General features: G+C 38.4%; 1 protein-coding gene across 4 annotated transcripts in view; it reads left to right on the forward strand.

Moving 5' to 3' along the window:
* The window catches only part of LOC144959182 (innexin unc-9-like), a 140,819-nt gene that overhangs the window by 58,680 nt on the left and 60,020 nt on the right, over positions 1-22,119 (forward strand). For 2 of the 4 annotated variants that reach the window (XM_078891722.1, XM_078891720.1), the window contains one exon: positions 17,724-21,029. The exons of 1 other annotated variant lie outside the window; for it this stretch is intronic. In XM_078891722.1, coding sequence (XP_078747848.1) covers positions 17,724-18,933 — 1,210 coding nt within the window. In that variant the 3' untranslated portion in view covers positions 18,934-21,029. Of the gene's footprint in view, positions 1-17,723; positions 21,030-22,119 lie in introns of those variants that run through there. One more of the 4 variants, XR_013642585.1, reaches the window with a different exon arrangement.

Consider the following 22,119-nt stretch of genomic DNA (forward strand, 5'->3'; position numbering starts at 1 on the left):
TAGTTTTGACCGTTTTTTTTTTTTTTTTGGACAACGACGGCCATTTTAATCTGTCGATATTTTTGAAGTACATGGCAAAAGAAAAATTACTTGCAAAAAATGCCTTTTCTTTCTTCTTTTTTCTGGGGTATTTTTTATTTATTTTGTTGTTTTTTTGTTTTTCTTTCTCCTTTTTTTTTTTTGTTTGGTGTTGTTTTTTTTTTTTTTTGTTTATTTTTTGTTTTCTTTTTCTTTTCTGTCTTTCTTCCTTTTTTTTTTTTTTTTTTTTTTTTTTTTTTGTCTTCAGAGTACAGCCGTGTACTGTTTAGGTATTGTGTAGTTGTTGTTGTTGAACATAATATTATGGTGGTGGGTGGGTCTTCGTGGTCGTTGTATGTAGCAATTTTATCACAAGCATCGTTGAGACAGAGGAGTGGCTGCTGCGGTTACAAATGGCTTCCGTTTCAATTCCATCCCCGAAATGAAACCGGCTGACGTTAACACTTGATCTTAGTGCCGCGCTGAAGACCGGTCTAGACCGCGGTCCGACGGTCTTTTAGCTGTGAACCGAAGACCGGTCCCTTAGGGGAAGATCGGCGGCGGTCCTCACTTCTTATCACCTTTCAACTAGTGCGGGGCGGTCCTTGCAAGGACCACGGTCCTACGGTCTCGCGCCATAGCCTACGACTTCCCCAGCGCAGGGTTGCCAGATTATTTTTCAACAAAATGCCAGGGGAAGACTCAAAAAATGCCAAAACACTCAAAAAGATGCCAAAGTCTGTTGACTCCCACCCCCACTAAGAAAACTACTCACTTTTGATAGACAATTGACTATCATATCCTGGTGGCTTGCGTGTTTTCTTTTCTTTTTCTTTTTTTTTTTTTGTTTTTTTTGTTTGTTTTTTTTTTTTTTTTTTGAATTATACTAAATTTCCTGTTGGGGTAATTATTTACCTACTGACTACTAAGTGGAGTGCTAAGTGCTAAACCACTACACCACGGTTGGATTTTAAGAATGAAAAAGAAATGTGAAGATGTTTGTTTTTACGCGTTTAGAAATAATTAAGAAAAGGTGTCATTTGAAGTATAATATACAAGAAAAGAAAATGCCAAATGAAAATGCCAAATGCCAAATGATTTTTCTAATGCCAAACGGTTTTCAAAAATGCCAGATTTTTGGAATCTGGCATTTAAAATGCCAAACTGGCAACCCTGCCCCAGCGATTCGTTGCTTCGGTTGCCTATCTTCCACCAATCACCACCCATCCCACTTAATTAATCGCACCCACCCCCCTTTGCCATACACTAAACGACACAGACGACCATACAGGCAGACGACCACCAACCTCCACTCCGCAAACCGCCCTTTCGTGTGTGAGATGGGGGGAACAGGAGGCGCACGCCTTGGACGATTCCATTATACGGGGTAAATTTCAAAATTTACTACACCATAATGATCGCAATGACAATGATCTATGGTGAAGGCATGACCCCTCTTCTCTAATGGGTTATTGTTTGAAATGTATGTGACTACTAAAGATGTGTGTTTGTGTGTGTGTGTGTGTGTGTGTGTGTGTGTCGAACCTAGCAAGTAGCAAATCCGATTTTTTGTTTTCTTTTGTCCATCTCTTGTCACCACTCCTTTCTATCGCAGTGTTGTCATTTAAAATAATACAATAATATTAAAATTTCGTTGGTGTTTTTACTAATCAAATAATATGAGTTTCATTAGTTTCTTCCTTCCAAAAAACCCAGTTATAACGTCTGAATTTTAAAAAAGTCCAATAGAATATTTGGGGACCCCGATAGCTCAGTTGATAGAGCACTCTCTTTATACGCAAAGGGCCAGAGATCGATCCCGGGTGCAGTCGATTTTTTTCTGAATCCCTGTCTACTCAGCAATGAATGGGTAGCTGAGTTTGTTAGATCTGGCGAAAAGTCACCATCGACCCCTCTTATTACCTCATCCACCCCCTCTTATTATAACTTCACGTCTCTCTCTTACTCTTCAATGCTCGCTGCCCTCTAATGTGTGTGTGTGGGGGGGGGGGGGGGGGGGGGGGTAGGAGTTGCGTGTGTGTATCAACGCCACGAACAACTCGATCAACGCCTTGGGCGATGCCATTATCTCCGTTAATGGGGATAAATTTCAAATTTTATTAAATTATCGAAGTAACAATGAAGTACGGTGAGCAAATAAAGAAGGCATCACCCCTCTTCTCTAATTAGGTTACAATTTGAAATGAGTGTGACTACTCCGTGTGTTTTACTCCTGTAGACCACGGTTTTCATCGTGTAGCGGTCTTTAACGGTTCAAGAATGAACGATCCCATGGTCTCAAAGGTCAAACCGGTTCGAATTTCCAACAGTCTCTCAGGAATGTTCAATGTCGAAAAGGACCGGTCCTTGGACCGGTCCTTGCGGTCTTCATTTCCCAAGGACCGTAGGACCGTGGTCCTTAAGCTTGCCAAGGACCGCCCCGCACTACTTGATCTAGAACACCACACAAAACAAAAAAAAAAAAAGAAAAGAGGAGAACACTCCTACCCTTAATCTTTTGTTTTAATTCGCAGCCTGCAGTTTGTTGTTTGTCTTTCTTTTCATAGTTTGTACGGCTACTATGTGGTCTAGTGGTATAGATAGAATGCGCTTGGCCAAGGAGTTCACAACATTGCCATCCGGAAGTATAACGGACCAACACACAAACTCTGTGTAACCATGAAATTTTATAGTCTGGTTAATACAGTTTAGTGAGAACAACTCACAAACGCGGATGGCAAAAACAATAACAAAAGCCTGAGTGACGTCATCTGCATACTATCTATAGATAGTTCGAAGTTGACGTCACTCAGGTCTTTGTTATTGCTTTTTGCCATCCGCGTTTATGAGTAATGCTCACTGAACTGTATTAACCCGACTTTAAACGATCATGGATACTCATAGTTTTGTGTGTTGGTCCGTTATACTTCTGGATGGCAATGTTATGAGCTTCTTAGCCAAACGCATACTATCTATAACACTCGCTTTCGGATAGGAAGGTCCTGGGTTAGGGTCAGGGTTGTTTTAAACACATTAATGAAATAGAGAGGAATTATGAACTTTTGGTTTATTGCGATTGTTCTCTCTCTCTCTCTCTCTCTCTCTCTCTCTCTCTCTCTCTCTCTCTCTCTCTCTCTCTCTCTCTCTCTCTCTCTCTCTCCATTTATCTATAGCTCTATCTAGCAACGTTTCTTTCTGTAATGAATATGTTCATTAGCTGAAGCTTGTCCCTTGTACCATAAAACCTTTAAAATCCATGTCACAGTCATTTTATCATAGTAAATTATCTTGACTTATATCTCTTGTCTTTTTAGTTACTACAAATGTTTCACATTTCACGCTCTGTAAATTGTTTCCTTTGTTGTTGATGGCTGTCTGTGTGTGTGTGTGTGTGTGTGTGTGTGTGTGTGTGTTTGTGTGTGTCGTATATCCATCTCTGTGTCCAGACAATTCAGGAAAATGTGTGTGGGGCGAGGGGGGGGGGGGGGGTGAGAGAGATAAGCAAAGAAAGAGAGAGAGAGTGTGTGTGTGTGTGTGAAAGAGAGAGTGTGATTGAGGGGGAAGGGGAAAATATAGAGATATGGAGAGCAAGAGAGAGTATGTGTGTTTGTGTGTGTGTGTGTGTGTGTGAAAGAGTGTGTGATTGTGGGGAAGGGAAAAAGATAGAGATATGGAGAGCTAGAGAGAGAGAGAGAGTATGTGTGTTTGTGTGTGAAAGAGTGTATGATTGTGGGGAAGGGAGAAGGATAGAGATATGGAGAGCTAGAGAGAGAGAGAGAGAGAGAGAGAGAGAGAGAGAGAGAGAGAGAGAGAGAGAGAGAGAGAGAGATGGAGGGAGGGGGAGAATGTAGATGGATAGATAGAGCGTGTGTGTGTGTGTTTTTGTGTGTACGTGTATGTATGTAGGCATTTTTGTTTATCCCTATGCCCACTGGCACTTTAGATAATGATTATAATACTACTATACAATGTAAATGTTATGCTTACTTCGCATGCACTTCATCACATGATAACATCCCACCATTGTGTCTAACCCTAACCAACAGTCTCACTTCAGTAGTTTTGCCCCACATTTATTATTACTTTATCCTGAATTTATCGGCCGGCCTTCAGTTAAATTGTCAACGGTCTTTCTTTTGATTTTGTTTACTTTTCTTTATTCTTTCTTTCTTTCTTTGTATTAATCCACATGTCACCGCATAGTCTTACTTTAACTCACTAAACCCTGACACCGACTATAGATAGTTCGAAGATGACGTCACTCAGGTCTTTGTTATTGTTTTTTGCCATCCGCGTTTATGAGTAATGCTCACTGAACTGTATTAACCTGACTATAAACGTTCATGGATACACACAGTTTTGTGTGTTGTCCGTTATACCTCCGGATGGCAATGTTATGAACTTCTTAGCCAAGCGCATACTATCTATGTCCGTAGTTTCCCCTGGTTACTTTTACCTCATGCCTATTTATTACATTTTAATGAGACAAATTATAGACGTAGTATCAAAGCTAATGTTTTTAGATTTTAACATGTTAATGGCAGTTGAATAACACTGTCTATATACATGATCGTTTTTAATATATTTTTTTACCAATTTTGAAAAGTAACGAAAATCTCTAGGATTGAGTGAGTTAAGATATGAAAAGATGGCGATATCTTTTTCATCATATTTTTTTTCTTTTATGTTGCATGTAGCAACAACTAAGGATCAAAAAAAATTAATCGATATTAATTTTATAGACCCAATGAATATTCATATGGCCTTGCCCGAGAAAGCGTCCCTGCACATGCAAAGTGAACCTTGCAAAGCAATCATCGTGTTTTTAATTCTCTTGGATTTAAAATTAATTACCTACTTATATTGATGCAATAGTTATTGAAAATATATTATTTTGTGTGTCCTTCAATTATTAAGATATTAAGTGGATTGTCATCGATTTCATTTTATCGTGCGTGATTTCGCGCTTGCACTAATTAATTAAGACAATGGCGTCGGACGCCCCACTGACCCAATTCCTTAACAGGACGGCGTGTAACAATAACAATGAAACCAAAAATAACAGTGATGACGGTGAAAATAGGAGTGATGTGTCGAGTAAGACTGAAGGTAGGAAGAAGGGCGAGCCTTCCAAAGTAAAGAGAAGTAAAAAATCAGATAATGGTGGCGATATTAATTTTACTTCTTTTTTTAAAAAAAATGTGTCTCCACACTGTCTTATTGAAAATATGCTAGTGGAATTTTTGGGGGAAATAGCTGGCACGGTACAAGAGGAAAAAAAAACAAACCCGAGGATGCGAATGATACGGGTTTACATAGTTAGATAAAGTAGAAAGAAAGAGAAATACACGAAAAGACGAGAAAAGCAAACAACAAATCCCCACACGAGCCAGCCACTTTACTACTACAGCACCAAGTGTGATGACATTCGATATCTTCTTCGTCATAACCGATACCCCAAATTAAGAACAAACAGTAAAGGTGACGGACGGACTCCGAAAAAAAAAAAAGAAATAAAAGACAAAACAAGAAAGAAAAATAAAACAAACCAAAAAAAAATAAAATAAAATAAAACAACAACAAAAAGCACCAACAATTAAAACCAAACAAAGAAAGCAAATAAGAAACATAAAAAACAAAAACAAAACCCAATAAAACAAAACAAAAAACAAAGAAATAAAAAAAATAACAAAAAAAACAAACAAACAAACAAACAAACAACAAAAACACGCAGGCATAAAAATTCAGCCAGAAAACTCGTCCTTCAAATATAGGGAGACCTTCATCTTGTCCAAAATCTCTCTCAAATCTTGGGACTTCAAGGAATTGTCTTCAGTGAAGTCCCAGGCTTGAGAGTTTTTGACAGGATGAACCGATATTAAATTTGAAGGATTAGTTTATTGACCAACATTCTCTAACATTCTCTTGTCCGAAAACTAAAAAAAAGGTGTAATATCGCTTCACGTCCCGTCTTAAATTAATGTCAAATGTTGCTGTTGGTCAGGGACCCCTTGTAAAGCGCTTTGAGCATGTTTAGTGGATATTGCTCTATATAACAGCTTAATTTTAATTGTTATAGAAAGAGTACTTAATCTTTGTAGGTAGTGAGCTACACATACATTTTCACGCTGTAAATCTCGCAGCTTCTCACAGATTTTAGACTGTGCTCCGCTACTGGAAACGATTGTCTTAACACGAATACTCACTCGATAAATTACAACTTACTCTTCTTCTTCTTCTTCTTCTTCTTCTTCTTCTTCTTCTTCTTCTTCTTCTTCTTCTTCTTCTTCTTCTTCTTCTTCTTCTTCTTCTTCTTCTTCTTCTTCTTCTCTTCTTCTTCTTCTTTCTTCTTCTTCTTCTTCTTCTTCTCTTCTTCTTCTTCTTCTTCTTCTTCTTCTTCTTCTTCTCTTCTTCTTCTTCTTCTTCTTCTTCTTCTTCTTCTTCTTCTTCTTCTTCTTCTTCTTCTTCTTCTTTCCTTTCTTTCTCTCTACCCCCCCCCCCCCCCAACTTACTCTTTGGAGGTAGTTAGCAACACATTTTCACGCTGTAAATCTCGCAACAGCTCACGGATTTTAGACTGCTCCGCCACTGGAAAAACTTGTCTTAACATGAATACTCACTCGATAAATATATTACTACCTCTTACATCTTGTAAGATTATGTCGGGTGTAAGTGGGTGGGGGGGGGGGGTGTTCATATGTGTGCGTTTGTGTGAGTAGAGAGAGAGAGAGAGAGAGAGAGAGAGAGAGAGAGAGAGAGAGAGAGAGGGGGGGGGGCTTGATGTGCAATGAGTCCGTGTCTGGTCGCATTTCATTAATAAACGATCAGCTAGGGGGTCGGTCCATTCATATAAATACTGACAGGTAGATGGATAGGCAGGGGGGCCGGCCCGTGCCTAATGAGTTTACCACCTTTTCTACAGGCCACTGATGGCCTAAACGTCCAGTTTAATAATAATCTCCACTCGGCATAAAATCATCAGGCATTCGTGCGTAATGATGGATGGAATACGTAATATTATCCGTTGTGATCCATATGATGATGATGATTATGATGGTGGTGGTATATTTATAATAGTAATAATATAATAATAATAATAATAATAATAATAATAATAATAATAATAATAATAATAATAATAATAATAGTTATGATAATAATAATAATAATTAATAATAATAATAATAATAATAATAATAATAATAATAATAATAATATAATAATAATAATAATATGTTGATGGTTATGATGGTGGTGGTATATTTATAATAATAATAATAATAATAATAATAATAATAATAATAATAATAATAATAATAATAATAATAATAATATTGATAATAATAATAATAATAATAATAATAATAATAATAATAATAATAATAATAATAATAATAATAATAATAATAATAATAATAAACATGTTTATGATAATGATAATAATATTAATAATAATAATAACAATAATAATATTAATAATAATAATAACAATAATAATAATAATAATAATAATAATAATAATAATAATAATAATAATAATAATAATAATAATATTAATAATAATAATAATAATAATAATAATAATAATAATAATAATAATAATAATAATAATAATAATAATAATAATAATAATAATATATTATTTATTATTATTATTATTATTATTATTATTATTATTATTATTATTATTATTATTATTATTATTATTATTATTATTATTATTATTATTATTATTATTATTATTATTATTATTATTATTATTATTATTAATAATAATAATAATAATAATAATAATAAATAATAATAATAATAATAATAATAATAATAATAATAATAATAATAATAATAATATAATAATAATATTAAAAATAATATTAAAAAATGTTAATGATATGATAATAATTTAATAATAATAATAATAATAATATTAATAATAATAATAATAATAATAATAATAATAATAATAATAATAATATGATGATGATGATGATGATGATGATGATGATGATGATAAAAGGGGTTAGGGCACAGCCGTACTGGAACGTTCCACGAGAGCTGTCAAGTGACTCCATATTTTGAAAAGGTCAGCCTTTCCTATTCAAACACAGGCCATGTATTTCCTCACGTAGGCCAGGAGAGGAAGAGGGGAGCTGCTGGCAATTGGCAATTTAAATATTCAAGTGTTCACACATGTTTAAACGCTAAACGCAACATGTATTCGTGTGTTTGGCCAATGACAATACTCTTCAACAGTCGTAACGTCACTTCCTTCCTCATGACGCATGGTAACTTAGTAACACTGGCTCTAAACTATCGGAACAATGGCGGACGCCCATATGAAATATTTCTCCGGCGAGCATAAAAGCGTATCCAGAGGGGGAAAAAACCCATAAATTTGATCATGTTTTGACTTTTACACATTCTGATCACAAGGCATTTGAAAATTTCTAGTCAGCATGAAAAATAAAAAGTAATGATTTTCTTTGTTTTAAACCAAGATGGCAGCCGTTGCCGGGTGGCGTGACATCAGACTACTGAATCCAATTTCAGAATGTCCCAGAATAATATAGATTGTATGTGCTTGGCTAATCTAAGAAGCTCACAACATTGCCATCCGGAAGTATAACTGACCAACACACAAAATTGTGTGTTTAGCCATGAACGTTTGTAGTATTGATAATGCAGTTAAGTGAGAATTACTCTTAAATGCTGAAGGAAAAAAAAAAACAGTGACAAAGACCTGAGTGACGTCAACTTTGAACTGTCTATACTGCGTAAAATTAATAATTAAAAAAAAAACAACAAAAAACCCCAAAACAAACAAACTATTAATTCATTTACTTATTGGTCAGGATAAGGTATGTGTTGATCTTTTTTTATATATACATATAAGGAACGAAATTGACGCCACGCAGGTCTTTGTTTTTGTTTTAAGCCAGCCATTTTTATGAATATTACTCACTAAATTGTATCTATCGGACGAAAATGCGTTTAAGGTTACATATAGTGCCGCGCTGAAGACCGGTCTGGACCGCGGTCCGACGGTCTTTTAGCTGTGAACCGAAGACCGGTCCCAGAGGGGAAGATCGGCGGCGGTCCTCACTTCTTATCCCCTTTCAACTAGTGCGGGGCGGTCCTTGCAAGGACCACGGTCCTACGGTCTCGCGCCATAGCCTACTACTTCCCCAGCGATTCGTTGCTTCGGTTGCCTATCTTCCACCAATCACCACCCATCCCACTTAATTAATCGCACCCACCCCCTTTGCCATACACTAAACGACACAGACGACCATACAGGCAGACGACCACAAACCTCCACTCCGCAAACCGCCCTTTCGTGTGTGAGAAGGGGGGAACAGGAGGCGCACGCCTTGGACGATTCCATTATACGGGGTAAATTTCAAAATTTACTACACCATAATGATCGCAATGACAATGATCTATGGTGAAGGCATGACCCTCTTCTCTAATGGGTTATTGTTTGAAATGTATGTGACTACAAAAGATGTGTGTGTTTGTGTGTGTGTGTGTGTGTGTGTGTGTGTGTGTCGAACCTAGCAAGTAGCAAATCCGATTTTTTGTTTTCTTTTGTCCATCTCTTGTCACCACTCCTTTCTATCGCAGTGTTGTCATTTAAAATAATACAATAATATTAAAATTTCGTTTGGTGTTTTTACTAATCAAATAATATGAGTTTCATTAGTTTCTTCCTTCCAAAAAACCCAGTTATAACGTCTGAATTTTAAAAAAGTCCAATAGAATATTTGGGGACCCCGATAGCTCAGTTGATAGAGCACTCTCTTTATACGCAAAGGGCCAGAGATCGATCCCGGGTGCAGTCGATTTTTTTCTGAATCCCTGTCTACTCAGAAATGAATGGGTAGCTGAGTTTGTTAGATCTGGCGAAAAGTCACCATCGACCCCTCTTATCACCTCATCCACCCCCTCTTATTAAACTTCACGTCTCTCTCTTACTCTTCAATGCTCGCTGCCCTCTAATGTGTGTGTGTGGGGGGGGAGGGGGGGGGGTAGGAGTTGCGTGTGTGTATCAACGCCACGAACAACTCGATCAACGCCTTGGGCGATGCCATTATCTCCGTTAATGGGGATAAATTTCAAATTTTATTAAATTATCGAAGTAACAATGAAGTACGGTGAGCAAATAAAGAAGGCATCACCCCTTTCTCTAATTAGGTTACAATTTGAAATGAGTGTGACTACTCCGTGTGTTTTACTCCTGTAGGCCACGGCTTTCATCGTGTAGCGGTCTTTAACGGTTCAAGAATGAACGATCCCACGCTCTCAAAGGTCAAACCGGTTCGAATTTCCAACAGTCTCTCAGGAATGTTCAATGTCGAAAAGGACCGGTCCTTGCGGTCTTCATTTCCCAAGGACCGTAGGACCGTGGTCCTTAAGCTTGCCAAGGACCGCCCCGCACTAGTTACATATAGTTTTGTATGTTGGTACGTTAAATCCGACTGGTAGATGTTGTGGTGGTTTTAACTAAGTGCATAGCATCAGTCTATAAATAGCCTATTAATCCAATATTGTATTCAATTTTAAGCATTGTGATTAACCCAAGGTGATATTCCGCTTAGACAAGAATGGTCACATGACCATAATTTGTTAAGGCTCTGTGTCACAGTTACAACATAAGGTCAAGGTCATAACTGAAATCTTTCCAAAATATTCTCTTCGTTTTCGGGGAGGTGAACAATTTTAGAGCCCAGGCGCATTGAGAATGGGCTATTCAAATGTAAACATAATTTAAGACAAATGGGGTTTCGTGACTTTCTGGGTGTTAATTTGACCCAGTCTCTTCGTGTCTGAATGTCGGTGAGAGTCAAGCAATGCGTGTCTGTGTGTGTGTGTGTTTGTTTGTCTGTTTGTTTAGATTGTGCTGCTGAATCGGCCCCGGAGAAAAGATAAGAGGTGGTGGAGTTAAGAAGATTAAAATTGTATGTAGCGTATTGATAGAACGAATATGACGTCACTCAGGTCTTTGTTAGTGTTTTTTTGTTTTTTTTTTTTATTTATTTTTTTTTGTGTGTGTGTGTTTGTTTTGCCATCCGGGTTTATGATTAATTCTCACTTAAACTTCATTAACTTGCTCAATCCTGCCTGGAGATTTTTGCTACTTTTCAAAATCCGAGAAAATGTATTAAAAATGAGCATGTACATTGATAGTTTTATTCAACTATCATTAACATGCCAAAGCTAAAAACATTAGTTTTGATTCTACGCCTATAATTTGTTTCAGAAAAATGTAATAAATAGGCATGGGGTAAAAGTAACCCGGGTAAACAACGGATATAGTCGGTGTTAGGGTTGAGTTAGTTAACAAGACTAAACGTTCAAGGTTACACAGTTTTGTGTTTTGGTCCGTTACATTTCCGGATGGCATTGTTGTGAGCTTCTTCGCCAAGCGCATACTATCTTTATAATTCACAATACGTGACTCGGGTGGTGTGTTTCTGGATGAAAAGGGTGTGTGTGTTAAGGAAAGAAGGGGGGGGGGGGGGAGATAGATAGATAAACTTTCGGATCGCACGTATTGAATAACGATGAAGACGGACGTAAGACGATGATGATTTGATGGATCAATTACTGGAGGGGGGGGGGGGGGGCTTTGATCAAGGCAGCTTAGGTCTTACTTTAATTTCTCCCCTGTTTTATTTTCTTGTTGTTGTTGGGGTTTTTGTTTGTTTGTTTATTTATTTTATTTTTTAAATTTTTTGGGTTGTATTTTCTAATTATTTTTTAAAATTTATTTTGATATTATTTATGTATTATCTAGCTTACCTTTTTGAAGGAATGAATGTGTATAACGAGCTGTTATGACATGCCATGTCTTTGACAGGGTTTGATTTGATACGCTGTGTCATGCGGACATGTTGTTGGTAGGTGTCTTGTTGTTGTTGTTGTTGTTGTTGTTCTTCTTCTTCTTCTTCTTCTTCTTCTTCTTCTTCTTCTTCTTCTTCTTCTTCTTCTTCTTCTTTCCTCCTTTCTTTCTCTCTACCTCTCTCCTCTCTCTCTCTCTCTCTCTCTCTCTCTCTCTCTCTCTCTCTCTCTTTGTGTGTGTGTGTGTGTGTGTGTGTGTGTTATTATTACAGCGTTCTCTCTGTTCGAACAAGAAAGATAATATTTCGTCTCGTCCTACATGTAAGTGCTGCTGTTGATAGATCACATTATACATATCAGTGGCCCACTGTGGTCTCATTTTTCATGGTATGACGGACGTGTGACAATGCAGGATTATGCAAGTGTATGCAAGTGTCTCGTAAGGAACTCAAGTTATCACTCGTTGTGTTTGCATAGGAGATGGGGTAGGAGGGAAAGGGAAGAATGTGTAGGTTTACAGTTTACATAATGTAGCGTTGGGATGTCAATGTTTGGGGATGAAGGAAAATGTGATCGGAATTTGAATAGCATCTGTCTGTCTCTCTCTCTCTCTCTCTCTCTCTCTCTCTCTCTCTCTCTCTCTCTCTCTCTCTCTCTCTCTCACTCTCTCTCACTCACTCACTGTATGGGGCCAGCGTGGCTCAGCGGTACAGTCTTTGCTTCTTACCCGAAAGATACCCGAGTTCGGGGTGTGACCTTGAGCACGTCACCTCGCCCTATGAGTAATTATCACTAAATTGTATTAACCAGACAATAAACGGTTCAGGTTACATATAGTTTTGTGTGCTGGTCCATTATACTTCCGGATGACAATGTTGTGAGCTTCTTAGCCAAGCGCATACTATCTATAGATAGTTCGAAGATGACGTCACTCAGGTCTTTGTTATTGTTTTTTGCCATCCGCGTTTATGAGCAATGCTCACTGAACTGTATTAACCTGACTATAAATGTTCATGGATACATACAGTTTTGTGTGTTGGTCCGTTATATTTCCGGATGGCAACGTTATGAACTTCTTTGCCATAAGCTTTTAGCTATAGATAGTATGCGCTTGGCCAAGAAGCTCATAACATTGCCATCCGGAAGTATAACGGACCAACACACAAAACTGTGTGTATCCATGAACGTTTATAGTCAGGTTAATACAAATCAGTGAGCATTACTCACAAACGCGGATGGCAAAATATAACAACAAAGGCTTGAGTGACGTCATCTTCGAACTATCTATAGATGACGAATTTTTCGTAGTATAGATAGTATGCGCTTGTCTAAGAAGCTCACAACTTTGCCATCCGGAAGTATAATGGACCAAGACACAAAACTATTGTGTAACCCTTTAACGTTTATAGTCTGGTTCATACAGTTTAGCGAGTATTACTCATAAACGCGGATGGCAAAAAGACAATAACAATGACCCGAGTGGCGTGAACTTCGATCTATCTCTATACTATTAGGCAGGTCTGGTGTTATGTTACATGTCGAATGGATTTAAAATCAATCGCTTGGTAAACATGATAGGCTTTATAATAGGCCAATCATTGCCTTGGGTATAGGAGATAGGAGTTTACAATGGGGTTGTTTTGTTTGATGATAAGTCCCCCAGTATTACGGAGGTGTGATAGGTGCCTGTGTGTGTGAAGTGGATACTCAAGTAAGGCGCAAACATTGGGGGTGGGGGGGTTGGTTGGTGGGAGAGAGAGAGAGAGAGAGAGAGAGAGAGAGAGAGAGAGAGAGGGGGGAGATAGAGGGAGAGAGAGAACGAGAGAGAGAGAGAGAAGATGGGGGGGGGAGAAAGAGAGAGAGAGGTTGGGAAGAGAGGTATAGAGGGACAGAGAGAGAGAGAGAGAGAGAGAGGGGGGGAGAGAAAGAGAGAGAGAGAGAGGTTGGGAAGAGAGATATAGAGGGACAGAGAGAGAGAGAGAGGGGGGGGGGTGAAGAAAGAGAAGGATAGAGAGAGAGAGGGGGGTGAAGAGAGAGACAGAGAGAGAGGGAGAGGGGGTGGGGTTGGGGGGGGGGGGGGGGGGGGGGGAGAGAGAGAGAGAGAGACCCGGGCCTTCTAGTTTCCACACAACACCCCCGGCGAGTAGGCATGTGTTAAGAGGGCTATAACGTAGATTAGATAGATATTTTATATACAAGACACTATCTCCCCGAACCATGGCAACGCTTGGACATGTTCGTAGTTTGCTACAAGAAAGCCATTGCAATCCAAACTTTTTACTCCACTTATATATAAGTTTTGCCGCTGGCTTGGGAACCCTTGTAAAGCGTTTTGATGAAATTTTGTGGATATTGCGTCCACAAAAGCTGCTTACTTATATCATTTACTTTTTGTTGTTTTTGCTTGTTTTGGGTTGTTCCCCCCCCCCCCCCAATCTAGTTGGTTTATATATATGTGTGTGTGATTGGGGGGGGGGGTGGTGGTGATGTTTGTTTAGTTTTAATTGTTAATTGGCCCATTGCCAGTGTATGTTGGAACACACTTTAGACTGTCATGTTGTTTCATTTTAACATGTTCACGTCCGAATTTTGGAGAAAAAGCAAAACAAAACAACATAAAAAAAAACCTCGTGTATTTAAAAATCGGGCTAGTAAACTCGTCCTTCAAATATCGATCGGTTTAAATGCCATGCATTTTGGCAAAAAGCACTCAATCCATAGCCTGGCGGTTAACTCGTTAACTTTAATTGCCTGTCATTCCTTGGAAAGCGTCTTATAGGGAATGAGATTAGCGGAAGAGTAGCGTCCCTTGATTGGACGTCACCCATAGTCTGTGACGTCACCGGCGGAAAAGTTATTAGAGAGAGAACGTCATGTTGGTTGTGCGCATGCATCTCTCGCTTCCGAGGACAAGAGGTGCATGCGCACAACCAACATGACGTTCTCTCTCTAATAACTTTTCCGCCGGTGACGTCACAGACTATGGGTGACGTCCAATCCAGGGACGCTACTCTTCCGCTAATCTCATTCCCTATTGATTGATTGACTGATGTATTATGTTCACTGTAGTCAATAATACTATGAAGTCAGCACTTTGCATTGCGTCCGTTGAGTGTATTTTGCGTTGTCGTGACCAGTTAAAACGTAAAACGCTGTTGAAAACAACCAGAAACCGTGTATGTTAAAGTGTCTCTTTTCTTTCCTACTTTTTTTCTTCATTTCTTTGTTTTCTCTCTTTCTTTATTTTGTTCAGTTAGCTCATTTATTTGTGTGATTATTTTATTTTTATTTATCTATTTCTCTCTCTCTTATCTTCTTTCCTGAATAACGATTTATATTTGATTTTATCTCTGTTTAAATAAATATTGGTCTGACATGATGAGTGGGCAGGTCAGGTGGGGGGGGGGGGGGGAGGGGGAGAGAGAGAGAGAGAGAGAGAGAGAGAGAGAGAGAAGGGGGGGGGGGGGGGCTTTGGTTGGAGAATGCACAGTAGAAGCACATCCTGACCCACGCAGCTACGACGGCCATCCAGCGGTCGCCCTGCCGACGAAATCCCTTGTTTGTTTTCTACTCCATTCCATTCCAAAGTTTGATTTAAGGTTTTTGGGGGTTTGTTTGTCTACTGGCTCTGTTCTTAACAACATTGGGACACTGTCCTTGTACTTTTGTGGTTGTCTGATAACGACAAATATGTCAAGCTGCATAGTTGAGCCCGGTCATTGACCGAATGGGTGACAATGATCGCCAATAGGGCAGAGAAGTCGTGACGTGACGTCACACCTACTCTTCCGGTTCCAAACTTGGGGGTTTGTTTGTTAGTCAGCTCTGTTCTTGTCATCTCCCTCCAACAACATTCGAACACTGCCCTTGTCCTTTTGTGGCTACGCTATGCAATGATTGTCTGGCAACGACAAATATGCCAAGCTGCATTGTTGAGCGCGGTCATTGACCGAATGGGTGACAACGAATGCCGAATAGGGCAGAGAAGTCGTGACGTGACGTCACACGTACATTTCCGGTTCCAAACTTCTTGGAAGTGTATATGTAACCAGGACGGACTAATACTGATGAAAAGGTTACATATTATGGAATCATAAGGTGGCATAACTATTTCAGTAGCAGGATGTATAGGCAGATTCTTCTTAAGATTACGGGATGTAAAAAAGCGAGGATGGTTGATCTTTATTGACGACCATCAATAAAAAAAAAAAAAACAAACAAACAAACAAAAAAAAAAACAACAGAATAGGAAAAAGAAAAACAAAACAAAAAACAACAAAAAGCAACACGACAAACAAACAAGGTTCATAGTTCAGACCTAGGTCATTGTAAATTTCAATTTGCTCCCTTAACGCAAATGGCAGTTGCTGTTGTTTTATTAGTTGAAATGCTCGTGTTATACTTGCTTTCTGCTTGCCGTCTTGTTTTACCGGCTGTCATGGAGGACATCAGGATGGGATTTGTGTACAAAAATCGCCGTCAAACACAAGCTCTGTGTCCTGTACGACTCTAGGGGGCGAATTATGTAAACATAAACAGGCATATTGGAAATATTGGGACTGCCACAACAAACACACATACACACACTCATACACACATCTCTCTCTCTCTCTCTCTCTCTCTCTCTCTCTCTCTCTCTCTCTCTCTCTCTCTCTCTCTCTCTCTCTCTCGTTCGCTTTCATCACTTTCCCAATGTCTTATAGTATCATCCTCTTATTTCTTTCTGTGTATGTATGTATGTGTGTATGGATGTATGTATTTTGTGAATGTGTGCGTGTGTTTATTTGTCTCCGAATTGCCGTTGGATCGAGCAACAGCCGAATGGAACATCATGCCATGTTTGACTAGATAAATAATTATGCCAAATATGCATGCTCAAAGTCATAACACTCATACAATATGATATTATCTTCATGAATTCAGTGAGAAATTCTTCTCATTGTTTTGTAGTGATGTCGCCACAAACATAGGCAATGTTACCAATAGGATTCAATAGCCTTACGTCATGTCGTCCAGCAACCAGCAGCTTGGTTCTAAACAAAGAAAATCGTTAGTACTTATTCTTCATGCTGGCTAGAACTGTTTCACATGTCATGTGATCAGAATGTATAAAAGTCAGAACATGATCAGATTTTAATGTTTTTTTCTCCTCTGGATAAAATTTATAAGTTCGTCGGAGAAGTATTTCATAAGGGCGTCCGCCATTGTTTTGGTAGTTTAGAACCAGTTGTTATGTTACTATGCATCATTACGAGGGAAGTGACATCACTACTATTGAACCCCATTCTAAAGAGAATTACAATGATCATTATGATTACGACACGAATCCATACAATGTTTTTGTATTAAGTCATTGTCTCTCCTAATTTCCCAATGTTTAAACTGTGTGTGTCTCTTTTTGTGTACCAGCAGTTTTCTCATAGTTGTGATTACATGTTATAACGTAGGCTACTTCTTTTAGATTGTTCATTTGTCTTACATTGATTATATTATTTACCTTTTTTTTTTGGTTAACATATTCAGATGTATATACATTTTTTAAGGCCACATTTGTGTACGTGTCCATTGATAGTCGTCGACTACGTCATCATCATCATCATCACCAGCATCAGCATCATCATCATCATCAACAGTAATATCGAATGACATTTTCTGTACCCTTTGTAATAGCATTTTTGTTTCTTTAAAAAAGATATATATATATATATATATATATATATATATATATATATATATATAATATATATATATATATATATATATATATATATATATATATTATATATATATATATATATATATATATAAATATATATAATAACCTGCAAATTCTAATGATCTGCCCTCTTTTCTCCCCACCACAGAGTGTCTGCAATTCTTGGAGGTTTCGCCTCCTATTCCAAGCTCGCCTCGGCCTGTGACGACGACTGGGCTGATCGCCTGAACCACCTCTACACCGTCATCCTCCTCGCCCTCTTCGCCGTGTTCATCTCCGGCGGGCAATATGTCGGCAACCCCATCGAATGCTGGTGCCCCGCCCATTTCACGGGATCGTTTCAAGCGTATACGAAATCCTATTGCTGGATTAAAAACACGTACTACATTCCCATGGACACCCCGATCCCCCTGGCCAAGGAGGATCGCGATTCCGAGGAGTTGACCTACTACCAGTGGGTGCCCATCATCCTCATGTTCATGGCCTTCCTCTTCAAGTGCCCCGCTCTCATTTGGCGCATGTTCAACGGCGCTTCCGGTATCAACATGGCTAAGATCGTCGACATGACCTCCAACACTCAAATCGGGGCAGCCGACAAGAGAAACGAGGTCATCAAAAATATCGCGACGTATCTGGACAGGTGGCTTGAGGCCCATCGTCAGTACAGATACAACGTTCTGGTGCGCATGCGTCAAAAGGCTTCCCGATTCATCTGTTTCATGTGTGCCAAACGCGACGGTACCTACCTTTCGAGCCTGTACATCTGCGTCAAGATCCTGTTCACCATCAACGTCATCGTCCAGTTCTTCCTGCTCAACGCCTTCATGGGAGACTGGTACAACCTCTACGGGTTCGAGGTCCTCCAGGGACTCTCCAACGACCACTACTGGCGCGACTCCCCTCGCTTCCCCAAGGTCACCCTGTGCGATTTCGAGATCAGGCAACTCCAGAACATCCAGACCTTCACCGTGCAATGCGTCCTGCCCATCAACCTGTTCAACGAGAAGATATTCATCTTCCTTTGGTTCTGGTTCGTCGTCGTCGCCACCTGCACCACCGGAAATCTTCTCTTCTGGGTCTGGCGCAACATGTTCGACCGCGTCACCTACATCAAGAAATACCTCAAGGTCCTCGACCAGCTCCACGGCGAGGAGGACAAGAAACTGGCCCGCAAGTTCGCCGAGCAGTATCTCCGCGACGACTGCGTGTTCATCTTCAGGATCATCGCCCGGAACACAAACGACATCCTCCTGTCGGACCTGGTGCGGGAGATGTGGAGGATCTACCGCAACAAACCCATGATCAAAAAGTCTCTAGACGCCGAGAACGACAACTACGACGACGAGACTAGAGCTTAATCAAGCAAGCAAGTCGTGTTTGTATTTTAATATAGTCAAAACGTCCGTAGCGTCATACTTAAACCCCAAAGTCCATCATCATCTAGAAAAGCTGTAATATTATGTAAGTTATCTGGTGCTGGTGATCCAGAAAGGAAAAAGAAAATGCCTTTGATTTCGATTTAAGGATAGGTCTAACATATTATTATTCAATGCCCAATTGTGTTGATACTTATAAGTAACCAATAGAAGAAGTATGTAAAATGATAGGCATAGCCATGAAATAATTGTAAGAGTAAAAGATCACTAGAGAAATTCGTATGAGAAGTATTTGTGGTTTTGAAAGCATTTTTTTAAAGGGGGGATGATTCAACGGGCATTGAAAGTAATAGTGATAAAGTGTTAACTCATTTTGTTGACGGAATCATAGCTGTCATTTGTACATGCCAAACAGCCGAATTGATCACCCCAATAGGGAAAAAGATTAGCGGAAGAGTAACGTCCCTTGATTGGACCTCACCCATAGTCTGTGACGTCACCAGCGGAAGAGTTATTAGAGAGAGAACGTCATGTTGGTTGTGCGCATGCATCTCTCGTCCTCGAGGACGAGAGACGCATGCGCGCAACCAACATGACGTTCTCTCTCTAACTTTTCCGCCGGTGACGTCACAGACTATGGGTGACGTCCAATCAAGGGACGCTACTCTTCCGCTAATCTCATTCCCTATAGTCTACGAGTATTTATCATACTTTGACACAGCGGTAGATTGAGTTGTGTTGTCAGAATTAAAAATATACCATGCATGTTGATATTTGACTAATGCTCATGTGGGGAGGATTGATCCGAGTAAAAACGGCATATGTTGAATATGGCTATGGACTGAATGTGTACTAGTACTAGTCTAATAGTCTGAAGATTTGAAAAAGTTCCATAAGTTATTAAGACTAAGGATTACGTAAATAATATGAAAACAGCATTTCTTCTATTGCTTCTCAAAAGTCACACGGGCTAAAAAATCACGCGAGACATCAACAAACCATCATCATGACGTTTTCTGAAAGGTGCCTTTTTAAACATTTTATTCTTACCTTTTTTTTGTTTGTTGTAAAGATTAAAATACCAGCCGTGCTTCTTCTACCAACAACGAATAATGTATTATAAACAATGAATATGATCTACTTTAAAATATTATTAATACTATGACCAGGCGAATGTGTTTAACGATACGATGCCTTATTTTTATCGGTCCGTATTTTATATTATGATTTGTCTTGTCCAGTGTCCAAGTAAGTGCTCAAGCCTTTGACCTAAAACTTTTATTCGGGCACATATGTAATATGCAAAGACGAACGTTTGTTTCAATGGAGATCAATACAAATGAATATTGATATTATTATAACTAGTGTGGTATGACAACAGGATAGTGACGAACGAAATGAGACCAGTACATTGCATATTATAGATACACAGTCAAAAGCGTGTTATTTTTTTTTATCGGAGCGACCATTCATTGACATTAATTGCCCTATAAACTACACATTCCCAGTCCGATTAGAGCATTGATTAAAACTAGTAACAAGTCTTATGTCGTAAGGATTTGAATTAACTCACTCAATCCCTAGAGATTTTTTTTGCTACTTTTCAAAATTGGAAAAAATGTATTAAAAATGAGCATGTACATAGATATTTTTATTCAACTATCATTAACATGTAAAAACTAAAAACATTAGCTTTGATACCACGCCTATAAATTGTCTCAGAAAAATGTAAAAAATAGGCATGGGGTAAAAGTAACCCCGGGTAAAATACGGATATAGTCGGTGTTAGGGTTGAGTGAGTTAAAGGTTTGAATGTACCGCAACTATGCCAATTAAAACCAACAAATATATATATTGAAAACTACCCTCGCTGCTCTTTCTGTCCTTTGAAGTTTTTTCTCCCTGTATTAGATAATATTATGGCATGTGAATATGATTTTATGGGCTAATAAGTAAGATAATACAAGACGCAGGTTGATAAATTAAGTAATAAATAAATAAATAAATAAATAAATAAATAAAATTGAAGAATTGGTATAAAAATTCAATGAATAAACATAAAAATAAATTTATCAAAATTATATAAATGAAAAAAGAAACATCTATTAAACAAATAAATACATAGATAAATAAATACATAATGAATAAATAAATAAATAATTACAATGATAAGTGGACCGTTGTCTGGATGGTCATCGTTATTTTAAAAAAGTGTTTTCTATCTTTTTTTTCTTCTTATTTTTAACCCAATTGCCAAAAGACACAGAGATGGTCGTTTGTTTATTTATTTGATAGCAGAATTTAAACCCCGAGTTCAAATGATGGATTTTGAAAATTTAAATGGATGATTGGTTCTTTACTTAATGGACGACGATGACGTTGATGATGATGATGATGATGATGATGATGAAGATGAAGAAGATAATACTGCTGATGATATATTAAAGATGAATACTGTATCCAAAAAAAAAAAAAAAAATCATTCCTACAACCAGGCCAGGCCGTTCCAGAATGTGCCTTGTGCTTCTTGTCGCCCAACGAGAGAGAGAGAAAGAGAGGACTGAGATTCATTCACACATTGTTCTGCTGCCTTATAAACTTGTTATCTGCCTTATTCTTTTTGGCCCGGGGGAGGGGGGGGGGGGTTAAAAAAAAAACACCCCGCGTATTTACAAAATTGGCCAGAAAAGTCGTCCTTCGAATTTCGATTGATTTAAAATGACCCTCACCTGGGCAAAAAAAAATAACAATAAATAAAAAATAAAAATGAATATAAAAACAAGCCAAAAAACTCTTAAATCTGGTACTTCGCAAATGGTAGGTTTGGAATTTTTGGTCAAAAGGGAGGGTGAAGAGAGCGGGGAGGGGGGGGGGGGGTCGGAAGTATGAATATTTCGTAAGTTGATTGCGTCTCACGTCCTCTCTCTCTCTCTCTCTCTCTCTCTCTCTCTCTCTCTCTCTCTCTCTCTCTCTCTCTCTCTCTCTCTCTCGGGCAGTGGAAGGGAACAAATTATTATTATTATTATAAATCATTGATTAATTATAATATGTCATTATTTGTACTGATGAATGCATTTATGTAATTAATGATTATTGGTAAGTGGAGTGTTTGACTTGCGTGTTGTGTGTTAATGTGTAATTATTATTGTATGTGTTACTGTAGTAATG

This window comes from Berghia stephanieae, chromosome 13 (genome assembly GCF_034508935.2).
Source record: "Berghia stephanieae isolate SIO BIC M18660-M18661 chromosome 13, UCSD_Bste_1.3, whole genome shotgun sequence".
Lineage (NCBI taxonomy): Eukaryota > Metazoa > Mollusca > Gastropoda > Nudibranchia > Aeolidiidae > Berghia > Berghia stephanieae.